General features: G+C 43.9%; 1 protein-coding gene across 9 annotated transcripts in view; it reads left to right on the plus strand.

The window, feature by feature from the left end:
* The window catches only part of PPFIBP2 (PPFIA binding protein 2), a 1,806,653-nt gene that overhangs the window by 568,256 nt on the left and 1,214,826 nt on the right, over nt 1-23,571 (plus strand). For all 9 annotated transcript variants that reach the window (XM_069623590.1, XM_069623589.1, XM_069623593.1 and 6 more), the window contains one exon: nt 7,592-7,690. In XM_069623590.1, the coding sequence (XP_069479691.1) occupies nt 7,592-7,690 (99 nt within the window). The remainder of the gene's footprint in view (nt 1-7,591; nt 7,691-23,571) is intronic.

Consider the following 23,571-nt stretch of genomic DNA (forward strand, 5'->3'; position numbering starts at 1 on the left):
TGTCCCGCACATGGTTCCTGTTCCCTCTCTCCATGTGATACCGCATCAAAGAACAGCAACGGTTATTCCTCTGCAGATTTGTACTTTGATACCACAGCCCCAAGCAGATCTTGAAACTCTCATATTCTTATGAATCACAGCTAGACTTCAATCCTTAAAAACAAAGCGCTGGTCCAAATCAGTACAGGGCTATAGATTAAAATGGAATGAAACATGCTGAAAAACCTTAGTCCTCAATGTGAGGACCTACTGACATTGCAAAATACTCTGATATGGAATACATTAAGGAAAACCAATCTAGAAGAGGAAGGAAAGATCTACATCGTATATGCTTAATCGGTAATGATTAAGCATGAAAACAGGGATGGAAGGGGAATAGTACCAATAAATATTGCGTAATAGTATTGGCATCCTAAACTGTCCATCTCAAAGGAGATGCAAACTTTGAACTAGTACACCAATAAATAAGACAGGGCGAGGCTCCACTTCCCTTGTTTGCAGTTCAAGCTGAATACCAAGGGATAGATTTGTGCACTTTGGGCAGCAAAGGGTCCTAGAAAAGCTCCAACTCCGTTTGACTTTCTCTTTCTGTTTTTTGTTAGACTATGAATGAAATTATATTCAAGGCATGCCCACAACTTGATTTGCAAATTAGAGTTGTTTGGTGGTAATCTGGAGGCCTTTGACAATTTTTCTTTGTTAGTGGTTTCTTTTCTTTTTGTAAATGCTTTTTAATCCCCTTTTGCCAACATTTGTTTATTTGTGTGTGTGTGTGTGTGTATGTAAAGCCCTCTTGAACAATGGTGCTTTTTTACCCTTACTTAACCGCATAGCAATTGAACACCAAATGTGCATCTGACCTTACTTTTCCTGCTTTTACTGTCTCCCCAAAAATTACAAAATATATATATTTTCTCTTTTGTATTCCTAATCCAATGTAGCTATGTATTTTTCCTACTGTGCCTTGTGTGAAATCTTCCATTTGTTTCTTTTACCTTGCTTTTAATCCCCCTCCCCAGAAATACAACACATAAAATTGTTCACCTTTGCATTCCCACCGGTTTGTGAAACCTAAAAAGCCTCACATTTCTGCATTAACCACCAAATCCTTCCTGCGTTTCTTACCTTACTTTGTGTGCCAGAGAACCATTTGTGAATCCATTCGTTTGCTACTATAGTCACTTGTCTTTGTTGTATTTTCTAGTGCTAGTCCTAAGAAAGGAATTGAATAAAGAAACGGTGCAGGGATTGGTTTATGGAGCAGAGAGAAGGGGAAGAAGATTATGTTCAATTCTTAGGGTAGGAGAATGTCAGTTGCCAGGTGGACGTCTCAGCTGTGGATAGTGCACTTCTTGTGGTTGTGGGCCCTTAAGAGTTTAGGTGCCCAGATTAATTGTGGGATGTCAAAGGAAGAGGAGAGGGGCAGAGCTGACAATGGAGTGCAGTGGGAGGGGTGGGAGGCAGGGATGAGATTAGAGGGTTTGCAGTTACCACAGTTGGACGAATAGAAGTGGGAGGTGGAGGAGGCAGAGCCGGTGCAGGGCGTCCTTGTGCCAGAGATTGTAGGAGCTGGCAATGAGTCTGGGGAGTGGGTGGCAATACTTGACAATGCATGAGGGGGCATTGTAACTGCAATTATACTTGGTTTCTTGTTAGACCATGACTTACCACCTCCTCCTCTGCAGCTTCGATGTGGAGTAACTCAACAAGGAGAGGGTGTGGAGCAGCCTACAGACATCTAGCAGTGTGAGGAGGTGGTGCTGCTGCTGTTGATGGGAGAGCATCAAATGGGGGATACAGAGATGCTCCCCAGCAGATGGCTCAAGATGAGGAAGAGACTGAGAGCTCTGAATCTGTGCCTGCCCTTGCAGATTGAGCAACGCAGGCGCATGCATTCCTTGTCATTTCAGGTGGCCAGGGAACACCCTGACCTCGGACCACGATTGTGTCCATCCCTCCTCATTGGCCTGAGACAACTTTATCTTGCTTGAGGGGAAGACCCGGACGGACGTTTGCACTTTCAGATGGGACATGCTGTCTTTGAAAGACCCTGATCAAAATTAGAAGAGTTGCGTTGTCTTTTCCTCATGCATCTAACTGGGTCATTGTCCTCCACATTCTGCTCAGCATTACTGGCTTCCTACGTCGTGTGTTGTGGCCCGGCTCAGACTCGTCATATTCATAATTATCCTCAGCCTCCTCTCAAATGTATGTGGATTGTGGTGCAGGAAAGGGAGTCTGGGAACATCCCATATATTGCACACTTGCAATGTGTGTTTCTCGGTTTGTCAGTACATACAATCTACAACTCGTCCCACTCTTCTTCCAGTAAACCACTTCTTCATTCGTCATTCCAGCCTGTCATTTTAGGTGCTCTGGACACACAAGTGTGACAGGTTGGCATTCCACATTATTACATCTCTGTAGCCACAAGATGATGGCACATGACATGTTTGGCACGCTCATTTACAGCCACTGAATTAACCCTTGCCTGAAGCGATTTGCGATTTTTTGTATTTGTGACTTCAAAACCAACAAGTATTTATTTACTCCTGCCACAGAGAGATTGCACCATCACCTACAACCACTGAATTTATTCTTGTTTCTGGCTCCAAACAATTCTGATATGTTCTTTTCCAAACACTGACTAGAAATGTCATGCAAGTTCGTCACTGGGTTTCTCCTTTCCTTAGTACTGAGATGCTACATTGAGTTACGAGGAGTAAATGCTATCTCCTACGACCATTACTTGAGTACTGTGGCCCCCCCAAAACAGATAAAACACCTGGTTACAGCCTCTAAATGCGCTCCCCTATCTCAAAGGAATTGCATCGCGTTCTTCTACACAGGAAACCAGTATATCGTCTTGCCACAAAAAGATGCCATGCTCAGTTAGTCAATGATTCTTATCCCCTTCTACCTCCAAACCATTCTGAGGTGTTCTTATCACTCTGACAAAGGTCACTCCTGTCTTGAATATTCCTAGAAAGAAGACCATCTCCAAAAATCCAATAAGGCAGAGGCCTAATATTCCGTTAAAATCACAAAATACTCTTGCAATTCCGAACACAAAGGTTCAGTCCAGTTTTCTTAGCAGAGGATGACCTTCCATTCCCTGGTTGATATCAATAGTTGGCGAATTTTGAAAGTGATCTCTGCATGAGCATGGAAACTGATGTTAATTAAGAACCTACATTTGTAGCACCTTACTCCGACTGCATCCCTCAAATATGTACTCTCTTGTCACTAGCATCAATATCTATTTTCAGCCCTTGGCACAAGTAATCCATGTTACGTTATCTGAAATACCAAATGCAGGTAGATAATGCACCCTGGGTGGGGGTCACAGTTCGCCATACGGATATTGGGGGTCATTACGACCCTGGCGTTAAGGGTTTAACAGCGCTGTAAAAGGTGTCGGCGCTGTTCAACCCTTAACACCTGATTACGAGGTCCCTTTGCGGGACCCGACCTTAACGGCTGGTTTTACCAGCTGTTAAAGTAGGGTGCCCCAAACGGACCTCGGTGCTAATTACGGTACCGCAATTTGCAGTACCGTACTTAGCGCCTTCCCCAGTCCCATTGAGCCCTATGGGGCGAAAATGGGAATGGGGAAGGGCCATGGTGAAATGGGGAAATACCGCCCCGCCAACCTTGGAATGGGGCGGTATTTCCCCATTCCACCATGGCGGACTCGTTACAACACCGGCACCAACCATGGTGCTAATAGCGTCATGGTTTAGCGCCGGGGTTGTAATGAGGGCCATTGTTTCGGTTCTTTACATAGCATATAGGTAGGTCCACGATCGACTTGGTAATATTCCAAAGTCATGGAACAGAATCCCAGCACATTTCTATATAGATCAAAGAGAACTACCTCTGCTTGTTGGTTTTAAAACCAAGATTAGGATAATTGGAGAGCCTTCAAAGATCACCCTCCCTGTCCCATAGCTACAGAATCGGGTATGATCCCGATTCATACCCGATTCTGTATGAATCGACGAAGAATGGCAAAGCTCTTCTTGCAGCATATTTCAGAAGGCAAAATCACTGACTTCCAGTTCATATGGCTGTGAAAAGTTCTCCCACTTCTGCAGACAGAATGCTGGATCAAGCTCACCCTTGCCCTAGTACTGTTCTGGCTAGATAGATTCCTGTAATTTGGTATATGTTTCAGCATTAAAAAAAATCAGAACCATGCTGCCGCACAATATCTGAAATGTAAAAGCCATCCTTTTGCAAGGGCAACACTTGCCCAGCCAACCGTATCAAAGACTGTGCTGACATACTAGCTCCATTTTTCACAGCGTTTATCAATGCGTCATTTGCCTCCGGTATCGTCCGTCTTTCCTTCAAGGAATTATGGGTTCGACCGCTGCTAAAAAAAACATTGCTGGACCCTGATTCCCCCAACAATTACAGGCCAATTACAAGTGTGCCTTTCTTGTTAATAATTCTAGATAAAGCATCATACTTTCAGATTCAGACATATCTAGAAACTAACAATATCTTGGGGAAGAGGCAATCCGGATTCCGTCCAAGTCATGGCACTGGAAACTATGCACAAAGGCAAGCCAGCGCTGCTCCTTCTCCTTGATCTGTCAGCCGCCTTCGGTCTAATTGACTATAAGATTCTCTGCAGACACCTCATGGAGGCGGCCCATTTCTCCCAGGAAGCTACAGTCTGGATCACCGCCTTCCTGGAAGGAAGAGCCATGAGAGTCTTCTCTTATCAGGCATGTGCTGCCCCATCCCCCATCTACGGCGGAGTTCCACAAGGCTCATGTACCTCCCCCAACCTCTACAATATCTTCACCCTGCCCCTCTTCAATGATCTAGATGAGCACAGCATAGCATTTACAAACTATGCTGGTGACGCACACATTCTCCTCTCCCTTTCAGAGGCTCCTATGAACAAGATTCCAACACCCTTATCGAAAACCTATGCCCTCATCCAGGCCTGGATGCTGGCCAACGGTCTATGTCTCAATGAAGACAAAACAGAAATCCTCCTGTTAGGCCCCAAGGACATTCTTAACAAGCTAGACAGTCAATATAGTACCTTCAGCATTGAGCATACCGTAATCACGGTCTCTGTTGCGGTCAATACCATTGGTGTGTACTTGGATTGCACCCTCTCAATGAAACGTCAAGTCAGCGCCATCTCAACTTCAGCAGCACTCACGACCAAAATCATTAATGCAGTAAAACCCTACCTCTCAGCAAAAAAACTGCCTTACCATAGCCTGGGCAACCATTGGGGCCAAATTGGATTATTGTAATGTCCTGCTCTTAGGCACCTCAACAATAAACCTTAACAAACTGCAAATCACACAAAATAACGCCCTCAGAGCGGCACTAAGCATTCTTAAAAGGGACCATATATCATAAGCCAGACGAGAAGCACATTGGCTCCCCGTCAAAGAGCGTATACTCTTCAAGACCCTCGCTATCACCCATAGGTGTCTCTCCCACTCTCCACCCTCTTAGCTGTCAGAAAGAATTCACCATGCTAATGCATTCAGAACGAAACAGAGCCAGTACTCACACCAGCTCAGGGTCCCTGCCTTTAAAAGAGCCAAAGCAGGAGGTGCTAGCTTCTGTGTTAGCACCTAAAAACTGGAACACACTGCCACTCGCGCTCAGAAAGGAAACCACCTTCTCTGTGTTCAGAAGAGCCTTGAAAACAAAGCTCTTCAACTAGACTGCACATCAAGAGAGTTCCTGTGTAACCTTGGAACATACCCACTGCGATACTGCAATACTGCAAATGTGTAACTGTCTGCCATATGTCTTATTCCTATGTAAATATGTATCTAAGCGAATCATCTGTAACAGCGCCCCAATGCCTCAGGGCCGCTGTGCGCTTTATAAATTCAAATAAATAATTAAATCAACCCAGCCGTGTATAGGTTGTTATGGCTCCCATGGCACACTATGATCAGGCAATGCAAACTGTTTTACCCTGGCCATCTATAATGGTAAAAGGGAAGAGCGGAAAGCCCACCAGAGTGTTGCATCCTGATTTTAGAATTGCCCCAAGCCCAATCTTTGTGTATTTAAGAGAGCCCAGGAAGAATCTACTCATGGACACATGAGCACATTTGCTCGCACTGGGCCACCAGTGGCTGGACACCCCTTCTTTGGCACAGGCACCCTAATGCGCCAGGACCAAATGTGGCTCATCACTGAAACGTTGCCACACACCTCTTCCATTGTCCTGTCCTGATATTCCGATCAGACTAATTTGCGGTGTGAAATTGCCTGAACGTGGCATGTGTATTGTGCAGACCATGCGATTTTTCTCTACTCTTGTTTACATGTGTGCACGTTGTGTCTTCACGCACAGAGGCATTAGGTAAATGCTATAATGACCATTTTTAAATGTAAGAGTTGGGCATGCTTATCCAGTGAATTTACATCTCGTGCACTTTATTGCCCTGATATTTGCACATTGAATATTATTGGTTTTCTGAATTGATTTTTTGTATGTTTGTGGTTAATATGTGATTATATATTTATAATTGATATGGGCATGTGGCAATTATAAAAAAGAAATAATGCATTGCCTGCTTTTAGATCCTTTTTGATGAATACAAATTATGCTAATTTATTTCTGGGTATAGCCATCATTGATTCTTGTTCGAGCACCAGTTTTAGACTTAGTTAATTAAAATGTTTTTTTCAAATTATAGCTATAGTTTGTCGTGAGACATCATTCTGTATTTATATAATATGTCTTCATGGATTTGCATAAATAACTTTTTGGAGGTTGCATAAATGACATGCAAACTTTCCTGGAGCCCTTTCCCCTTCTGTACACTCAAATGTGGGACTTTGAAATTGCTCACCCCCCACCCCCCTCAAGCATTGTCATGATTAGCAACAGACCAGTTTATTGAGAGAATGCCTTGATCGACCTTAGACTAGTATGTGAACACCTATAGTTCCTGTTACTAGACCCTGAATCCCCTGTTGAAAATCGTGTGTATATGGGAAGCACCTTATGTGCCTTATTCTTTCTCCTGCAACCATATATCATAGCAAACACTGAAGCCAGCCCAGAAGGCTATGCAGACAGCATGAACAGATGTACATTTGGTGCATGGACAGTGAGGGCCAGTGGTGGAGCAACATTTGTCCAGAATGCATTGCTGCAACCGTCATTGCTTCATGGCAAAATGGGATCTGAGATTTAAGAGTACAGTAAGGCAACCCTCACCCAATGAATGTTTTAAGATGGTGGATTAGCATGGCCGCTAAAGCCAATTGTAAGATCACATATTTGTATAATTGTGATTGCGCTTTCAGGCACTGAGGGCTTCTGTACAACATACACAAGTGATGCATGATACCAACATTTAAAATACTTTCAACTGAAACAGTAAGATGCTCCGGGCAGCCCAATGGGGTCGCTCTATTATAACACTTCACCAGCACATAAGTGGCTAATCTTGCCTTTCTGTAGAACCCACCGTGCCTCAACCTAAGGCAAATGCCTGCACTTTACAGACATGATTGCAATGTTTGTTTTCTTTCAAGTAAAGTGTTTTGAAGGTAAATCGCAATTTGTTTGTTTTTCCAAAATTAGGAGCACTAAAGGCTAGAAAAAATCCAATGCGCAACATGGCTTCTGATGCTAGTTTCATGCTTGAAGCCGCTCTCGAGCAAATGGACGACATCATTGCAGGTACGAACATTTGTATTTTCTAATTTCTTTTCCAGTTCATATTTGTTGCTGGTGGTGTAGTTTGTTGCTTCGTCTGTTTATCTATTTATGTAATGTTCCACAAGAAGAGGCACTCACTGGCATTCAAGTGACTTTTTTTGTTTCACCATTGCAATGACTTCCTTTCTAGAAAAGCACGCAAGAGGTTTGAGACCTTTTTATGAAGCTAAGACCTATTTTGTTTATCAAGCTTTTGAAAGGACATTAGATCCTGATGGTGTTGCTACAAATGACAAAACCGGCATTAAACGTGCTACTCAGAGCAGCGACGTACTGTCTGCTTCCGTGTTCTTGTTATACGGCTTCAGCTTCCTCTATGGCTCATAAATATGAAGTAGGCTGTTTACGGATGTCTTAGTGGATACCACAACGGAGGGGTGTTGGTCTATTCCACGAGGGCAGCCTGCACTTAGTCTCAATTCCACGTATGGGCTTACTTGGCCTTCATACTTCTGAGGTTGATAAATAGAGTAACATAAAATGGGGAACTGATGACACCTGTTATTACAGTGCTTAGAAGAGGAGGAGTCTGGTATGAAGGGCTATATAAGAATTATTATTTTAGCATCCACTATTGCTAGGCGCAATGTGCAATAATGCCAGGAGTGCCGGAAGCTAACGATCCACAGCACATGTTAAGATTAAAGTGTGCCGACTGCTTTTAACATGGAATAAGGGACATCGCTACACACTACTTCTGGCATTATTGCATTGGTACCCCTGTATTATGTGAAGAGTGCTAATAGGCTGTTTTTGTTATTTTTGGCCACAAAATGGATTATGTGGGCCACATGTATTATGTTGCATGGAAGTATTATGTGGCCCAGTCCCATTATGTAACCCTGTCCTTAATCTAATATAACCTTGACATTTAATGAAAATGTAACTAAGAAACTGAAAATTCTTGTAATGCGCCCAGATACCCTCGGGTTTGGAGCACTTTATAAATAAATAATTAAATAAACAAGCAAACCTGAAGAATGTTTCCACAAAAAATACAACTAAGATTGTCACCTGGAAAATAAAGATCTCCTTGAAGAGTCCCATGTTTCTATTTTAATGGCAGTCAGCGGGTAAATGTGAGGATTGGCTAGGTGGCAACATTTGTCCTTTTTCGAAGAGCCATTGGCTTCTCCAACTGGCCTTTTACCTCCCCAAGAGGTTGCTTTGAAAGCAGGGCTCTGTCATTGAAAGCAGCCCATATTCCGAACAAAATCCCATGCCTATGACAGCAGCCAGACAACTCAAATCTAAAGGCTAATGTTAGTAGGAATAACGGGCAACAACGGAGTAGGCTTAACTGAGACCGCAAAGTGGGATTCTTAAAAAAACATAGCATGGTTGGTTTACAGAACCATCATCCTCTCAAATGAACAACTATGTTTTGTTGCCAAGAAAACAGCCTCTGGGTTTTAGAGTGCCGAATATTTCATTCATGGTCTTTTGAAGGATGAGTCAGGATGTCTCAATGTTTCTCCTAGGTTTCTGGTATGCCATCACCACCCCTCTGGCGTCGGGATAGTCTCTAGAAAGGTCAAGCACCAGACTCTTTAGAAAGGCTTGGACCCTGGGGTTTGAGGCTTTCTTGACCCTTTCTTCTTCCAATCTGCCAATTTATACGTTTCTCCAGGACCTTGGGTCTTGGCCAGTTCTTTCGTGTCCAGGCAACTTAAAACCCTCCGGGACTCTGAGTTTTGAGAGGCACTTTACTTCGATGCAGAAGCCCCAAAGACATTTGTTATTTGGGACATTAAAAACAGTACGTGGGAACTTTGTGTTACCGAGGTATTGGGCTCAGGGCATCAGGCCCCTATAAAATATGTCTTTATCACTCTCCACTGCTTCAAGGGAATACGTTCTTTGTGTTTAGATCTGACCCTGGGTTTTCATGGCAGTTTATGTGCACCAAAACCAGGCTCTAGCCCGAGGAGGTCCCTGAATTACAGATCATGGAGTTTAGCCTGGTTCCAAGGACTGGTCCTTTATATTGACCACGTCCTTAAGAATCAAGAATTTAGAAGGGAGACTTCATGAAGCCAAGACTGGCACCGATAATTCATGTTGCTCGCTTAGTGCCCCCAGGCCAAGCCTCTTATTTAAGTATATTGCTTGATAAAAGCCTTTGTGCACTGACAGCACGTCTGTCTGTTCTATTCCTACCCCTACAGGACAGGGGTCGCAGAAGTAACAAAATGCCCCAAAACAGAAGGAAAAACATTTGTTTTGGCCGAAAATCTGGGAACCTGGTCCATGCGTTTTAAACTTAGTTTGCATGTTTGGGCTGTGTCTGAGAGTTCGAGGTGGGTCGCCGACCTGTTTCAAGACCATATACCTGGTCTGAGACCTGGCTCGAAGTCCTTGTTTCATAATGCTGGTCATGAGACTTGGCAAGGTCACTACTGAACATCCCCAAAGGCAATGCCCAGTGGCCACAGCATGTGGCTAGGTTTGCCTGCGGCCATACACCCCAACAGTGTGAGCACTGGGAATGGACACAGGCCCTGCCCTCTGGCTAATTGTCATGGATTGTGGTTACCTTGCACATGTACAAAGGCCATGCCACGGGCAAGGTGGGCGCTACACCACATGCCCTCTTGTCACACCTTGGGTGTCTTGCAGGTGCCCCGGACATGGGTGAATGCTGTAACCCAGACAAACTTGCCACTCAGCAAGGGTGCAGTCCATTCCCAGTGGCCACATCAGATGGCTTTGGAAACTGGGACAAGGCAGAGGCAAAGCCCTTGTCAAAGTGGCTGCCCAGTGGCTACATCAATTGACTTGCTGCTGGAGACATGCAAAGTGACCGCTAGGCACTGCTGGTGCCTTGTTTGTGCTCACAGCAGGGGCGAAGGCATATCATCGTTCAACATATTTTCTAAGCACATAAGATATGCAACCATTTAATTCCTGCTCTGGCAGACTATACTGGTATGGTGATGGCCCACCAACCTCTATAAAGGTCTTCGCTTATCTCAGGTGGCATGCTTTAACCACCCGGTATGGCCCGCTAATGGAGTTATTTTTGCCCAAGTAAAAGCAAACCTTGGACCCTTCATGTAACCTCCCTGTCTCCGTTCAGCTGCGCTGCAGCGATTGCAGCCTTGCTTTGTGTTCACGTCCTCCTGAATTAATATATTGGCGTTGCCTTCCAATCCCAAATTATTCTAGCTCATTTACCCTGCAGTATTGCAAGAGGCCTCTTTGTTACTGGGCCTTCCTTTGCTCCAAAACGTTCCAGAGCAAAGTATCATATATTGACCCATGCTAGTTGTGGCTATTGCAACTTCACCTATTCTGATAAGCCCAAACCATGCATTTCAAATTGTACCTAAAGACCAAATGCACTTCACAGTCAGAGGTTCAAACAATACAGAATTCATATCCAGCAGCACTGCTGTATAGTAGAGTACAAAAACACAGCATTCCATAGCCCCCACTGACTGCATGTACAGCACTAACTCTCTGTTGCAAAGTAGAGCACTGAGCTCATGTGCATTCTGACCTCTGTCGTATATAAAACTGGCCACACAAACGTCCACCTCTACAATAGTTTACAGGCAAACTATCACTCTGAACTAGCACAAGGCAGCAGATCACTCCCACATAGTAACCATTTAGTGCATTAAGATTTTCCATTGTTCATTGTGACTATGATCGGGCTCGCTTCTGAGCATTGTGCATTTGGGTAATGAGGCAAGATGGGGGATGGTAGAGCAGACAAGTCTTCTTTTGATTGGGCATCACTGTCCTTGGGTTTACTCCCCAATTCCTACCACTTAAACCCATGTATCGCTTGCATTTCTTCTCACTCGGGTGAGCGGCAGCTGTCCTAGAAAACTGCTCAGTCACGACGAAATGATAAAACATAGATTCTCAATGTGGATATCCTGTTCCCCAGCAGTGCAGTACGGTAATTATCCCCCAACCCCAACTCGAATCCTAGGTGGATCAATTCTGTAACTCCATCCACGGTTCCAAGCAACCGTTGATACGCTCAGCAAAATCACACACATGTAACGAGCAAATGTGCCAGTAAGTTGAGTTACCTATTATTTATTTTGGGGATCAGGGGGTCTGTACCGTAGTTAGGGCACACTGCTAAAACATGGCTATAGTGGACTAACGCGCAGTGCTTAGACGATCCGGAGGAGTGCTATTTTTGTATATACACGACACAATGATTAATACAGATGGAGCATAAGACTAGTGGGTAGGTCCGCTGTAGCCATGCTAGTTCTATACTTGTGGAGAGGATTGAGCTAAGAGAAGCACCAGAGTATGGAAGGGGTGTCAAACAAAACAGTAAGCAGATGAGACATTGAATAAAGACCGTCTCAATGGCACCAACATAAAGAAAAGTTGACTCTCCATCAGAGACCTTCCAAACCAGCTTGGACAACCTGAAAATTGATAAGCTTGGACAATCTGAAAATTCATTCACAGACCCACAGCAGCCTCTTGGATATCAAAGCAGAGAGCTCTAGGAAATAATGAGGAATACACAAGACACTGATTAGTGGGTGAGCCTCAGGCCAGCGCATACCTGCATCCTCATTAACTCGGAGTAAGCGATGTACGGATTGGGCGAAAGCTGCCAAAGTTCAGCTGCAGGCATTAGGATAAAGGTGCCATGATCTTGCATGCTGTCATGAAGCCTGGGAGTGTGTACTACGATAAGTCATCACCTCTGTGGAGGCACTTCATGCAAAGCAATCGTGCCTGGGCTGTGTCCCTAACGATCCTGTAAAGGGAAAGAACAGCAACCAGATTGTAGAAAGTTATTGAAGCCATGCCTTCAAATAAGCCTCCACCTTCATCCCGGGCTCCGAAATGGTCCTACAATCTGACCAATCCCTGGCCAAGGATTCAGGCCAGCACTCCACACATCAGTCTCACTATACAGCACTTGGATATGCAATTTAAAGCAAAGTTAGTGAAGATAGTGCCATTATTCACGTATTTACCCAGCCCAAGAACGAAGCAATCACTTGTCAGAAAAGAGGTGGAGAAGGACTAAATATAAGTGAGATGCTAAACTGCCTGTTCTTCAAAGCATTGGTATATGAAAGTGTGATGAAAATTCCCCCTCTATAGGGTGCAGTAATCTGCTCTGTATTCCTGCAGTTAATTTAGCATACAACATGCAAAGAACTAAGAATATGTTTATTTAAGCAATAAGCCCTGAGCTGCGAGGGCATTACCGAGTCAGGTAATGCCCTGGGGCCCTTCGCGAGGGCCTTAACGAAGGCCCTGGGGCATTATCTGACTAGGTAATGCCCCAGTGGTGAGGGACTCCTTGCTATTAGTACCCCGGGTCGCAAGACCGGGGTACTAATAGCATTGTTTTTCTGTTCTGAAATGGTGCAGCGTTTTGGAACAGAAAAAATAAAATAAAAATGGCCACCGGGGAAGGGAAAATGGAGTCCATTTTCCCTTCCCATGGTGGTCATCGGGAGCGGACGCGGTGGAGACAGAAGAGATCCCAGCGCGTTAGTTCTCGAAAAAGGACCAAAAAGAAGGTACATGGCGTTGGGAGGGCTTGGATTGTTTGGAGGGCGGGTAGAAAACACTTACCTGAATCCCCGACGGGGGAGGATGGCAGCCTCCAGCCGTGACGTGGCTCGGAGCGGGTATTACCCCCTTCCGAGCCTCCTCATTGGCTGAGGGGCTGACACGCCCTCCCCCTCCCCCTGCCAGGGATATGTAGGAAGTTTAAGAGTTGAGGGATTCTGCATCGGGCAAAGCCCCGGCGAGGGCCAATCAGATTGCGCCTAACAATCTGATTGTCTCTCGCCGGGTACTAATCAATTATAAACATTAGCCCCACAAACGCAAGCAGATAATGATCTGGAAATAACAGTGATTAGTTTAGTATGAAATGTGGGGAACAAGCAATCTCTGTAGTGAAAAAGCATTCAGTGGGCACTATGATGCAGATGAAAGCTAGCGTGGGGGTACAAACAGAGGTTTAATCGAAAGTACTGAAATTGGTGGCAATATTTTTACAAGGAAGACCACATCCTCCACAAGCAAAAGAAGCCTTCATTCCCTTACATAAGCAAGTCCCACAGGCGGAGAACATTCAAAGGTGTGATGAAGGCTCCCTTACATCAGCAAGAATCTCCATGGCAAATGATCCAAGTGCACAATTGATCACCAAAACTGCCAACTTTGATAGGGGAACATCAACATCGATCCAAGACTCACAGTTGGAAAAACAGAATAGTATCTTTAGAAAACCTGAGGTCTTTGAAAAGGAATTAATCGAAAGTAAAGAAGACGAAGAACAAGACTCCACTCAATGAGATTAAGAGCAGTGGAGGAAGAAGGGAGACCCAAGGAGGTCGGTCCACCTAATAAGATCATTCTAACCATCCTTATGCAATATCAGAGGTCTGGATGAGAAGATTGGGTGGGAGCAATAAAATAAAACCCTTGAATAGGAGTTCAATCCTCGCAATTTTCAAGTAAGTGGACAACCTATTTCTTTTTTTGTCCAAAATAGGCCTAAAATCCAGGGTAGGAGCTGATGCTATTCTTGCTGCTGCACCTGCTCTAGAGGCAGAGGGTCTAGAGACATCAGCAGAACCACTGATCGATTATAACAGAATGGGGATAGAGAACCCGAAATGCCTACAACAGAACAGAACACGCAAGTGACTCTCAGTATCCATCTCGCTTGAAAAATCTTTTGCCAGCAAAAAGGCTGGCACAGAATGGCGAGAGCTCAGAAGACTGGAAAAGACACAATACCTGGTCTCTGGCACTGGAAATATTTGCTCAGATCTTCCAGAAATTAGGCTTAGCAGATAACTCTCTAGTATCAGGAAACTAGGCTGTTGCGATGGAATACAAGGGGCTACAGCGTGCGAAAGAACGAGAAGGCGAGAGAGGCAATTTTTAACACCTATGATTTATTAGTCCTCCAAGATTCCTGGTTGATATCAAGCTTTGAAGTAAACAGCTTCACAGTAATCGATCAGAGGATGCAGTTGTGGAAAGGGGAGACAAGTGGGGGATCTCATGGTTGCCCTATGAAATGCACTAATTTCGTGCATAGAACTGATCTGCAACACAACTCCAGGAATTTTGGCACTAATAGCACGATGGAAAACGAAGACAGGAATTAATTCTTCCTGCCTTAATGATCACTTAGTGATCAACATTTACTGGAATCCTGCTACAATAACTTTATCGTCCTGTAAAAGTTGGTGGCTGGTCTTGTGAAGATCAAAATGAAGTACGGTGCAATAAACATAATACTGACAGGAGACCTGAACTGTATCAAATCATGCCTACCAACGCCACAGTAGAAAATCCACACCAAATGGAAACTGCTGGCACTCCTTAATGGAATCGAACCTCTTTATGGCAAATGGGAATATAAAGGGCAATGTCCCCCCTCGCCTGACTTGGTCAAGAGGGGACCAGATGTCAAAAATTGACTGTGTTCCTGTCTAAAGACTTGTTTGACAAGTGTAACCATATGCTTGTGGGGAGTCTTCTGTAACCAAAAGCCAGTGACCAAGAAGGCCCTCCCCGGATCGGATCTGACTTGGTAAATTGTAAAGGCAACAGATTAGCCAGATTCGGAGGGGGCGGGTTCAAATTGAATGAGGGTCTATTAAGGTTGCTGGAGAAAGCTACTGTACCAGAAATGTATCCCACCTACAATCCCCTTACATTTGTTGAACTCCTATGGTCCATCGACCAGCTGAAAATAGGGGAGAATGCGGTGAAAGTAAAGTATACTTACTCGTTTGACTAACAAGCATCAGGAAGAGAGAGCTAAGAAGGGAAATAAGAATGCTGAAAAAAGCTCTACAAAGTTGCCTACAGGGCCAAATTAAAAAGAATACCCTCAAAATAGAGGAACTAGTAAAAATTACAGAAATATCAGCGACTATTGCAGGCTGGGGAGCTAGTGCTACAAGCAGTGGACAGGGCAATGAGGATTTATGGCAGGTACATTTTTCATCTTTATATGCCCCATTAAGATATGTCACTGGCCTCCTGTTTGATAAAAATAAATTGAGAAATGAGTCACGATCAGGACCTCATAGAGGACCTAATAAAGAAGTCCTCGCCTTCTAGAGCAGCAGACCTGAAAGGACTAACAAATCAGATCCTAAAGTCTAACTCAGGGCTGTGGTCAAAAATACTACTCCATCTTTTCAATAAGGTAATAAACTCTATGATCATCCGTGAGTCATGGCGAGGTGCTACAGTTATCCCAATCTACAAGAAAGGCGATCGGGCAGATCCGACAAACTACTGCCCAATTTCACTTCTAGATGTAGATGGTAAAATCTTTGCAGGTATCATTTTGAGGGAATTGAAATCATGGGCAGAAAAGGAGGGTATCCTATCTAAACACCAAACAGGATTCAGACTGGGCTTGTCAACTTCATAGAACGGTTTACTCATGAGTTTGCCGTATAGTAGATATTTTGTGGAAGGTGGGCCTCCTTTGTTTGGAGCATGGATCGATCTGTCACAGGCTTTTGACACCATAAATAGAACACACCTGTGGCAGAAACTCAGACAATGGGGCCCCCCGCCTCAACTTTTGAGTATCATAGTTGAGCTCCATAATCGATCCTATTTAAGAGTAAGGCTAAACCTGCAGGGTGAGCTGTCTGCACCTATTCCCACGGGCCATAGGGGTTAGACAGGGTTGCACAGTTGCCCCCCCCCCATCTTTTTAATATCTACATGGCAGATTTGGCAGCTTACTTAAATCAACACAGCTTAGTAAGTGCAAAGATCAGAAAAACTAAGTTGGGTTACCTATGCTGACGATCTTGTCCTACTAGACCACACCCCAGTAGGCCTTCAGGACCCGCTGAAAGCTCTGGAGGATTATGCACAGCTAAATGATCTAAAGATCAACCCAGTAAAATCTAGAATAGTCCTGTTAAAACAACCACAGACTAAATCGCCCTCTTACAACTGGTCTTTAGCGGGGCACAATATTCCTGTGGAAAAGGAAGTCACATATTTAGGCTTCAACATAAGATCTTTTCTGTCCTTAAGTCAAGTCAGTATAGCTCTAGAGGGTAAGCTAGTACAACCTGGCTGCCAGAGGAAAAGAATCAATGAGGTTTATTTTTTAAGTTCACGCTAGAACCTCTGATTACGTTTTACATTGGCAAGGTAATCCCTGTATTAACATCTGGTGTGGAAATATATCCAGCCATAAAACTAATGAACTGGGGGTGCCTTGAAGGCAAACTCTGGAAAAATGTGTTAACCCTTCCCCAATGCCTTCCAGTTGCATGTTTAAAATATAAATTAGGTCTGCAGTCCCTGAGCTCTCATTCTCAATGGAAGGTAGTCTTCCTTTACAGGAAGGTAATTGTCCCCAAAGTAAACGCACTATACATAAACATTAAAATATTACTGGAGAACTGCTCACATCCTTTCATAAGGGAGCTAAGAACCTATGCGTAGGAAATATCTAACTGTGATTGTCTTGAAAAAGATCTGATGGAAAATCCAATGTTTGTCAAAGGGCGCTTGAATAAATCTGACTGGATTCAAACAATAACGGAAATGCAGAGCACTAAGCTCCACCAGTCACTATCCCCTTTTTGACAAAACAAGAGGTCTCCTAGCAAGATATCTAAAACGCTTCCCTAATCCCAGGTATAGATTGGGCTTCCTTATATTCCGTCTCAATCTACTGCCAACGAGGGAGAACCTCTTCATCAGATAAAAGGAACAATATGAGGATAATCTGTGTCCGCTGTGTGGTAAAACCAACCCGCAAACCTTGAAACATATAATGCTGGTCTGTGACGTTACAAGAGAAATGAGAACAAAGGCGTTTGCAAGATTTGTGGATAATGATTGGTGGTTAGATACGCCATCATTTTGGGAAAGACTACGTTCGGGCCACAAACCGCTGTTAACATGGAAGGTCATGAAGTTACTGTGATCATTCAATGTGATGGCAATTGATTGGAAGGTCATAAATCGCTTATAGTGTTCTTGTCCTCTTCACCGTTAACAGCTTCTTGTTCTTCGTTCACATGGCTTTTTGTGCAATGTTTTATGTTACAGAAATGTAATCTCCTTTTATCTTGCTCAAAATTGATGATGTTCTTACCTTTTGTATTTCTTTTCGTTTTGTTTTTAGTAAAGGTTTATAATAAACCATACACTAAAAAACACATTTTTAAAAAAAGAACCTGAATTAGGGTGGGAACTCAGTAGTTAGCCACCCATCAGTTGCCCAAGGCCTCCTCTCTCATACTGTTATGAACTTGGATAGGCTAAGGGAGTCCTCCTGTGGGCAGGGTGAGGGCATGATAACCTGAGGAAACCTCTGCAGTGGAGGGACATGCACGAACTAAAGGGTCCTATGTAAAAGAGGGAGAACCTTACAAAGCTTGGTGAAGTGAATTTGGAGAGTAGGTTCAGGATGAGAGAGGGTATAGGAAGTGATAGGAAAACATAAGCAGGGGATAGGAGAACCTCAAGGCATGGGTGGAGACAGATAAGGAGTTAAGACAATATCCATAGGAGATTGAGGAAGATGAGGAGGAGGTGGTGGAAGAACACAGGTATAGGTTGGACCCAGGAATGTTCTGTTGGGTCTAGGTGACACTAGGCAGGTGTAAGAGGTGGGAGAAGGAATGATCACATGGCAGGGGGTGTATCCTAGGTTCAGGTTGTTGAAGGAGGAGATGGAGACTAGTACCCTGGAAGGAAGGAGCAAGAAAGTCCTGGTGACTCAGGCCCTAGACAGACAAGAGTATACCCCTGCTTGGCTCTGCTAATCGAGAGGGGACCAGCTTCCACAGGAAGCCATTGCCTGGGAAGGAGTGGTACATTCTTCTAGAACAGAAACTGTCTCTTCCACTCCCTCAAGGAGGGCCACTACACTCTGTGGGCCAGTCCCAGACCTGCCTGTCAACAGTAGTTCTGGGTGAGGGAAACCTGAGGCTTAGTCTTTGAGAAGAGCATGGTAACTACTGGAAGCCTGCAACGACCATGATCAGAAGCCCCTTGAAACCTGCAACTGGGGACTAAGCGGAAACCCAGTCCGGAACTTATCAAACATTTGTTTTACTGCTTCACTTCACAAAAGGACAATTTCTTTTAGTGACGTTCCCAATCCACCACTCCGACTTTGGAGAGAGTTTGCATCCTGGCTATTTTGCTTGTTGAAAACCCATGTTTTGTTGTTTAGGCCATCCTTTATTCATGTACTCCTAATAACGTCTTGATTAAGAGGGAAGTATGGTCGTTTGATTACTGCCACCTTGCATGACATCAGACACTGAAAATGTGTAAAACATTTGACCTCAACTTTAGACCATTTGCCATAAAATCACTGCACCTAGCACAATGGTCAAGACAATTGAGCATTTATTTAAGTCCAGGAGGTGTTTGGGGGTGCCAACCAAGCTGGGCATTCATTAATGCTTAAAGGGATTGCCACAGTTTCCTGGAGGTATTGTGTCTGTACTCGTTGAGATGGAAGAGATGCAGTCTATTGTCATGAGGGATGTCATGCATGTAAAGAATTAAGTAGCCACACTTTTCTTCATGGTTACCAAAAGGAAAGGTTGGTAGGGACATGTACAGTTTACTTTCCAGGAAAGAGGTTCTGAACCCACAAAAATGGTCATGACAACCACAGGATGATCTTTCTACCATTACACGAGTGCTGAGTTTGTATAGCCAAAAGCCAGTGTCATTGGAATGGTTTCACTCTCGTCTTCAGATATGTCTTTTGCTTCTTTTCCCGAAATATATTATTCTGAAACGGGAATCCTAGAGTGAATTTGGGATGAAAAAAACCTCTTTGGGACATAGGGGAACTTCTAAACAATTTAATGGGAAGATTGCCAGGTAACTGTGTCAGATAGGAGGGATAAACCAAATCAAGTGAAGTCCTCATGCTAAGAAGACCTGGGGCCTCATTACAAGTTTGCTGGTAACTGGCCCGCGAGTACGGCTGGGTTACCGGCAAACTCGCCTTACTTTTACCATCACCCAATATCCCAGTGTTACCAGGATATTATGGGTTCCGGCAATTGCGGTTTGTTCCCATTCCCTAGAGTACTATAGGACTCCATGGAATGGGATTGACTCAATCACTGGCACTGGTATTACCAGTGCCGGTGATTTGGGCAATCATTTTCCGGTAGGGGCCTGAAGTCCTGGCAGGTCAGGCGTGCCGGTAGTTCACTGCCCCTACTGGAATACTCTGAGTGTGCCGGTCCAGTAGAAATGCTGGATATGGTATTACTGACATTTTCTTCTGCATTTTTAGCACATCGGCACAAATTCGGAGTGAGGCCCTAATGTCTTTAATTCAGTTTACAATCCCTATTCTAATCTGCACAGTTCTGTGGAGTCCACGTCGAGGAAAGGGTCTTGCAATACAATCACATTTTCTTGGGGTTTTAATTGTCCAAGCGCACTTATTTTCCTGGCCTTTGACGATAATGCCAATGATGAGTTGTCTTCCGGGTCTCTTTAGCCAATTGTCCTTCTCAAGTCATTGCGACATTGTCCTATCATCATGGTCTCCTTGGTGGAAATGAACCCCACCTCGGTCCTTTTTAGGCTGCAGTAATTGTAGCACTCACAGCCAAGATTCACCCTCATGCACTGGTACATGCTGAATTGAATTATCACAGAAACTACAGCATATGCATATAAGTGGGAAACCGGGACATGCCTAGGGGGAGAAATGGAACGAAGTAGCAGGAACCAATCGCACAACTCATAGCTAACAGTAAAATGGACATAACAATCCAAACTTTCATTCGACCAACTAATACCTAAGCAAACTTTCTAGAAACCACCAAAGTGTGGAAGTTAGGATGGCATTCCATAGAGTTGGTGTTATAGTTGATTGAGGAGGAGAGAGGGAGAGAGCAGGAAGTGATCCAAACAGGCCACATCACAAAAAGGTTAAGGCTTTTAGGAGAGGCCAGAACAAGGAGACTGCTGTGGGCCTTGATCCAGAAGCTAGCAATAGCTCGATGATACTAAAAATAAAGAGAAGAGCACAATCTGTTGGGATCTCTAGCCCACAAACTAATGGTGGCCACAATGACACCAGAGTTTAAAAACAAAATGTGCATCTTTGAGAGCCTGAACTGTGCCATTAGTGGCAGAAAACTCTGAGCAGCTGCGACTGCACATCTCATTAGGTGTTCATCGCAGTAATTCTACCTGTTCCACAGTCATAAAACCTATTCCTTTTAGATGCCATGCATATGTTTTAGTTATGGAGGTAATGTTTCTACTGAGTTGGCAGTTTGACCAAACCTTCTGTGGAGTGTAGAACTTGCATTTTCTTTGCTCCTCAGAATATGACACCTTGCATTTATCATGCACAGACGTTACCGAAGGAGTTTTGTCTGAGGATGTTGTGTAAAATTCAAGAAAATTAGCAGAGGGGCAAGATTAATTTTTGGTTGATGAGAGTTGTAAAATGATGACAGAGTTGTAAAATCCTTGAGAAATTATCAATTCCATGTATTGCCAGCAGAGTATCGATTGCCTAAACATCTGTTATTTCTCTCCTGAACATGATGGTGGGATGAAGGAAGAAATTAATCTTATAAGAAATTTGCCATTGCCGAATTGAACCCCTCCTTCCTCAATAAAGGGTTGTGGATAGTTAGGTACCATTTAGGCCATACAAGTGTGCAATGTAGAGATGGCATCCTTAATTTGCAGCTTGCTGAGCCCACACAGTTACTGCATAGTTCAAAGATCGATGGGCATACCTGGCAAGAGCGCCATAACGACAGCACCTGGTTTTAACAACAACGAAGTACCACTGATATTATATCATTGCACTAGGGTTTGTGGAAGCAAAGAATCTGCTCCGAAAATGCTCCGAAAATGAAGAAATCACAATTAAAATGTTAGAGCAATTCAGAGGTGCAGAATGTTGAGGCATGCACTACAAGCAGTACCCAGGAATCGACACGATAAGCTGAAACCCTCCCATTCTCCTTGAGAATGTTTTAGCTCTTGGAGTATTCTTGAACTTATATACTGTTCCACCAAACAGAAATGTGCATGTGGTCAGTGCGGCTGCAAGAGGACTGGTGTCAGAATATGTTTAATTAGCCTGTCTTCACCAGTCAATGGTTCACATAGTCACTTATTGTGGAACTCTCTGCAGCATGGGCCCCCCATCTCTATCATGCAAATACCGGATTCTGTCTTCTGTCAATTTAGCAAATGTTGCAGAAATCTAGAAATACGCTTCAAAAAGCAATCAAAAATGCAAACATTGCAAACATGATGTCCTTCTTATATGTAATTGGACTTCCATAAGCGTAATCACTCTGTAGAGCAGTAAATGGCCGCCTCAATTCTGGAAAAGATGGCATCTGGACCTTTGAAAATGGCCGGCTCAGAAGTATGATTGACTATGTGCTGGTTCCAATGAGATGGTGATCCTGCATACAGGGTTTTGAAGTCCTAGGCAGGTTTGAAACCAACCGTAACCCTTTAATATTAACCTGAAAACCAGACTGGAGTGTGTTCAGGAACTCTTTTGGAAATTCCCTGCCTATTGTCAGGGTGTCCACAGACAAATTGCTCAGATGGAATCCGGATAACTGCCGGTCTCTTAGCTCTAGGGTCGTGGGAACCACTATGACTGAAATTAAGACCTGTTTAACCTATGGACTAGGCTCATCAGAACTCCTGAATGCTTTTGATAAGTTCATTATGGCTTGCAAAAGCATGTTTAGGAGGTCACAATCAGTCAGCAGCAGTGGTCTAAGTGTACCAAAAGAAGTAGTGGAACTATGTTCCCTCCTGGCCTGCCCCTTTCCCCACAAACCCCATCGTCTGGCCCCCTCCCACGCACAATATATACCCCCAACGCATGCACCTGCTGTTTAAGGGAACGTTCAGTGCTTTGCACTGAAAGTGCAAGTTTCAACTTCTTCCTAAGCTTTTATTTTAAAACGAAACCATTCAGGAACAGTTACTTTTTAAAATAAAATTATAGGAACAGTAAAACGTAATTTGAAAAAGTAGAGGAGCACTGCTCCCAACCTCTCCTGCCCAATGCGACCACTGGTCAGCAGTGGTGATACTTTGACATCACGCTCTTGGTAAGCATCTGACTGTACGTCTAAGAAACGGTTTCTTTTAGAGGCTTTCAAATTCCCCATTGCAGATTTAGAGCAAATCCGGCATAAGCGCTGTGAGTATAAAAGAGCCTTGTTGGTAAGCAGGTCGGAGCTTGCAACTAAACATTGGTAAGTTTTAGAAGTTTTATGCTACTGCAGACTCTGAAGCCTTCTGGCGCATTGTTGCAAGTAACAGTAATAGGCTCGATACAGACAATATGTCTGGTCGGAAGGACACATATCAGAGGAGACTTGGGTCAGACATGTTGAAGCTCTGTATGACTCTGGAGGCTTTTCTGCAATCCAGGATCAGACAGCCCCTACCAGGAAGAGGGGACTCCCTTTAATCCATCACGTTAGAGGAAATGGAAACTGTCTTGAGGAGACAGAAATCCTTTAAGGCACCTGGAATGGATGGTGTCGCTATAGATTTATTTTGGTCTAATTTGGATCTATGGTGCAAACAGGGATGATTGTGTCTATCTAAAAGGGCACCAAGTTTCTCCCAACTTCATATCGCCCGGTCGCTCGACTGAGTGGAACCTCTAAGCTGTTTTCTATAATAATAATAATAATATTGCATCGTCTATAGGAATGGGTATCGACTAATAATATTATTTCAGATAACCATTTGGCTTTTACGATGGGTACGACTCATCAGTGCCTTAACTTGTATTTAATGCTATCTAATTCTGAACTCTTCTGTCTATGTGGCCT

This window comes from Ambystoma mexicanum, chromosome 11 (genome assembly GCF_040938575.1).
Source record: "Ambystoma mexicanum isolate Mex_15411 chromosome 11, UKY_AmexF1_1, whole genome shotgun sequence".
NCBI lineage: Eukaryota > Metazoa > Chordata > Amphibia > Caudata > Ambystomatidae > Ambystoma > Ambystoma mexicanum.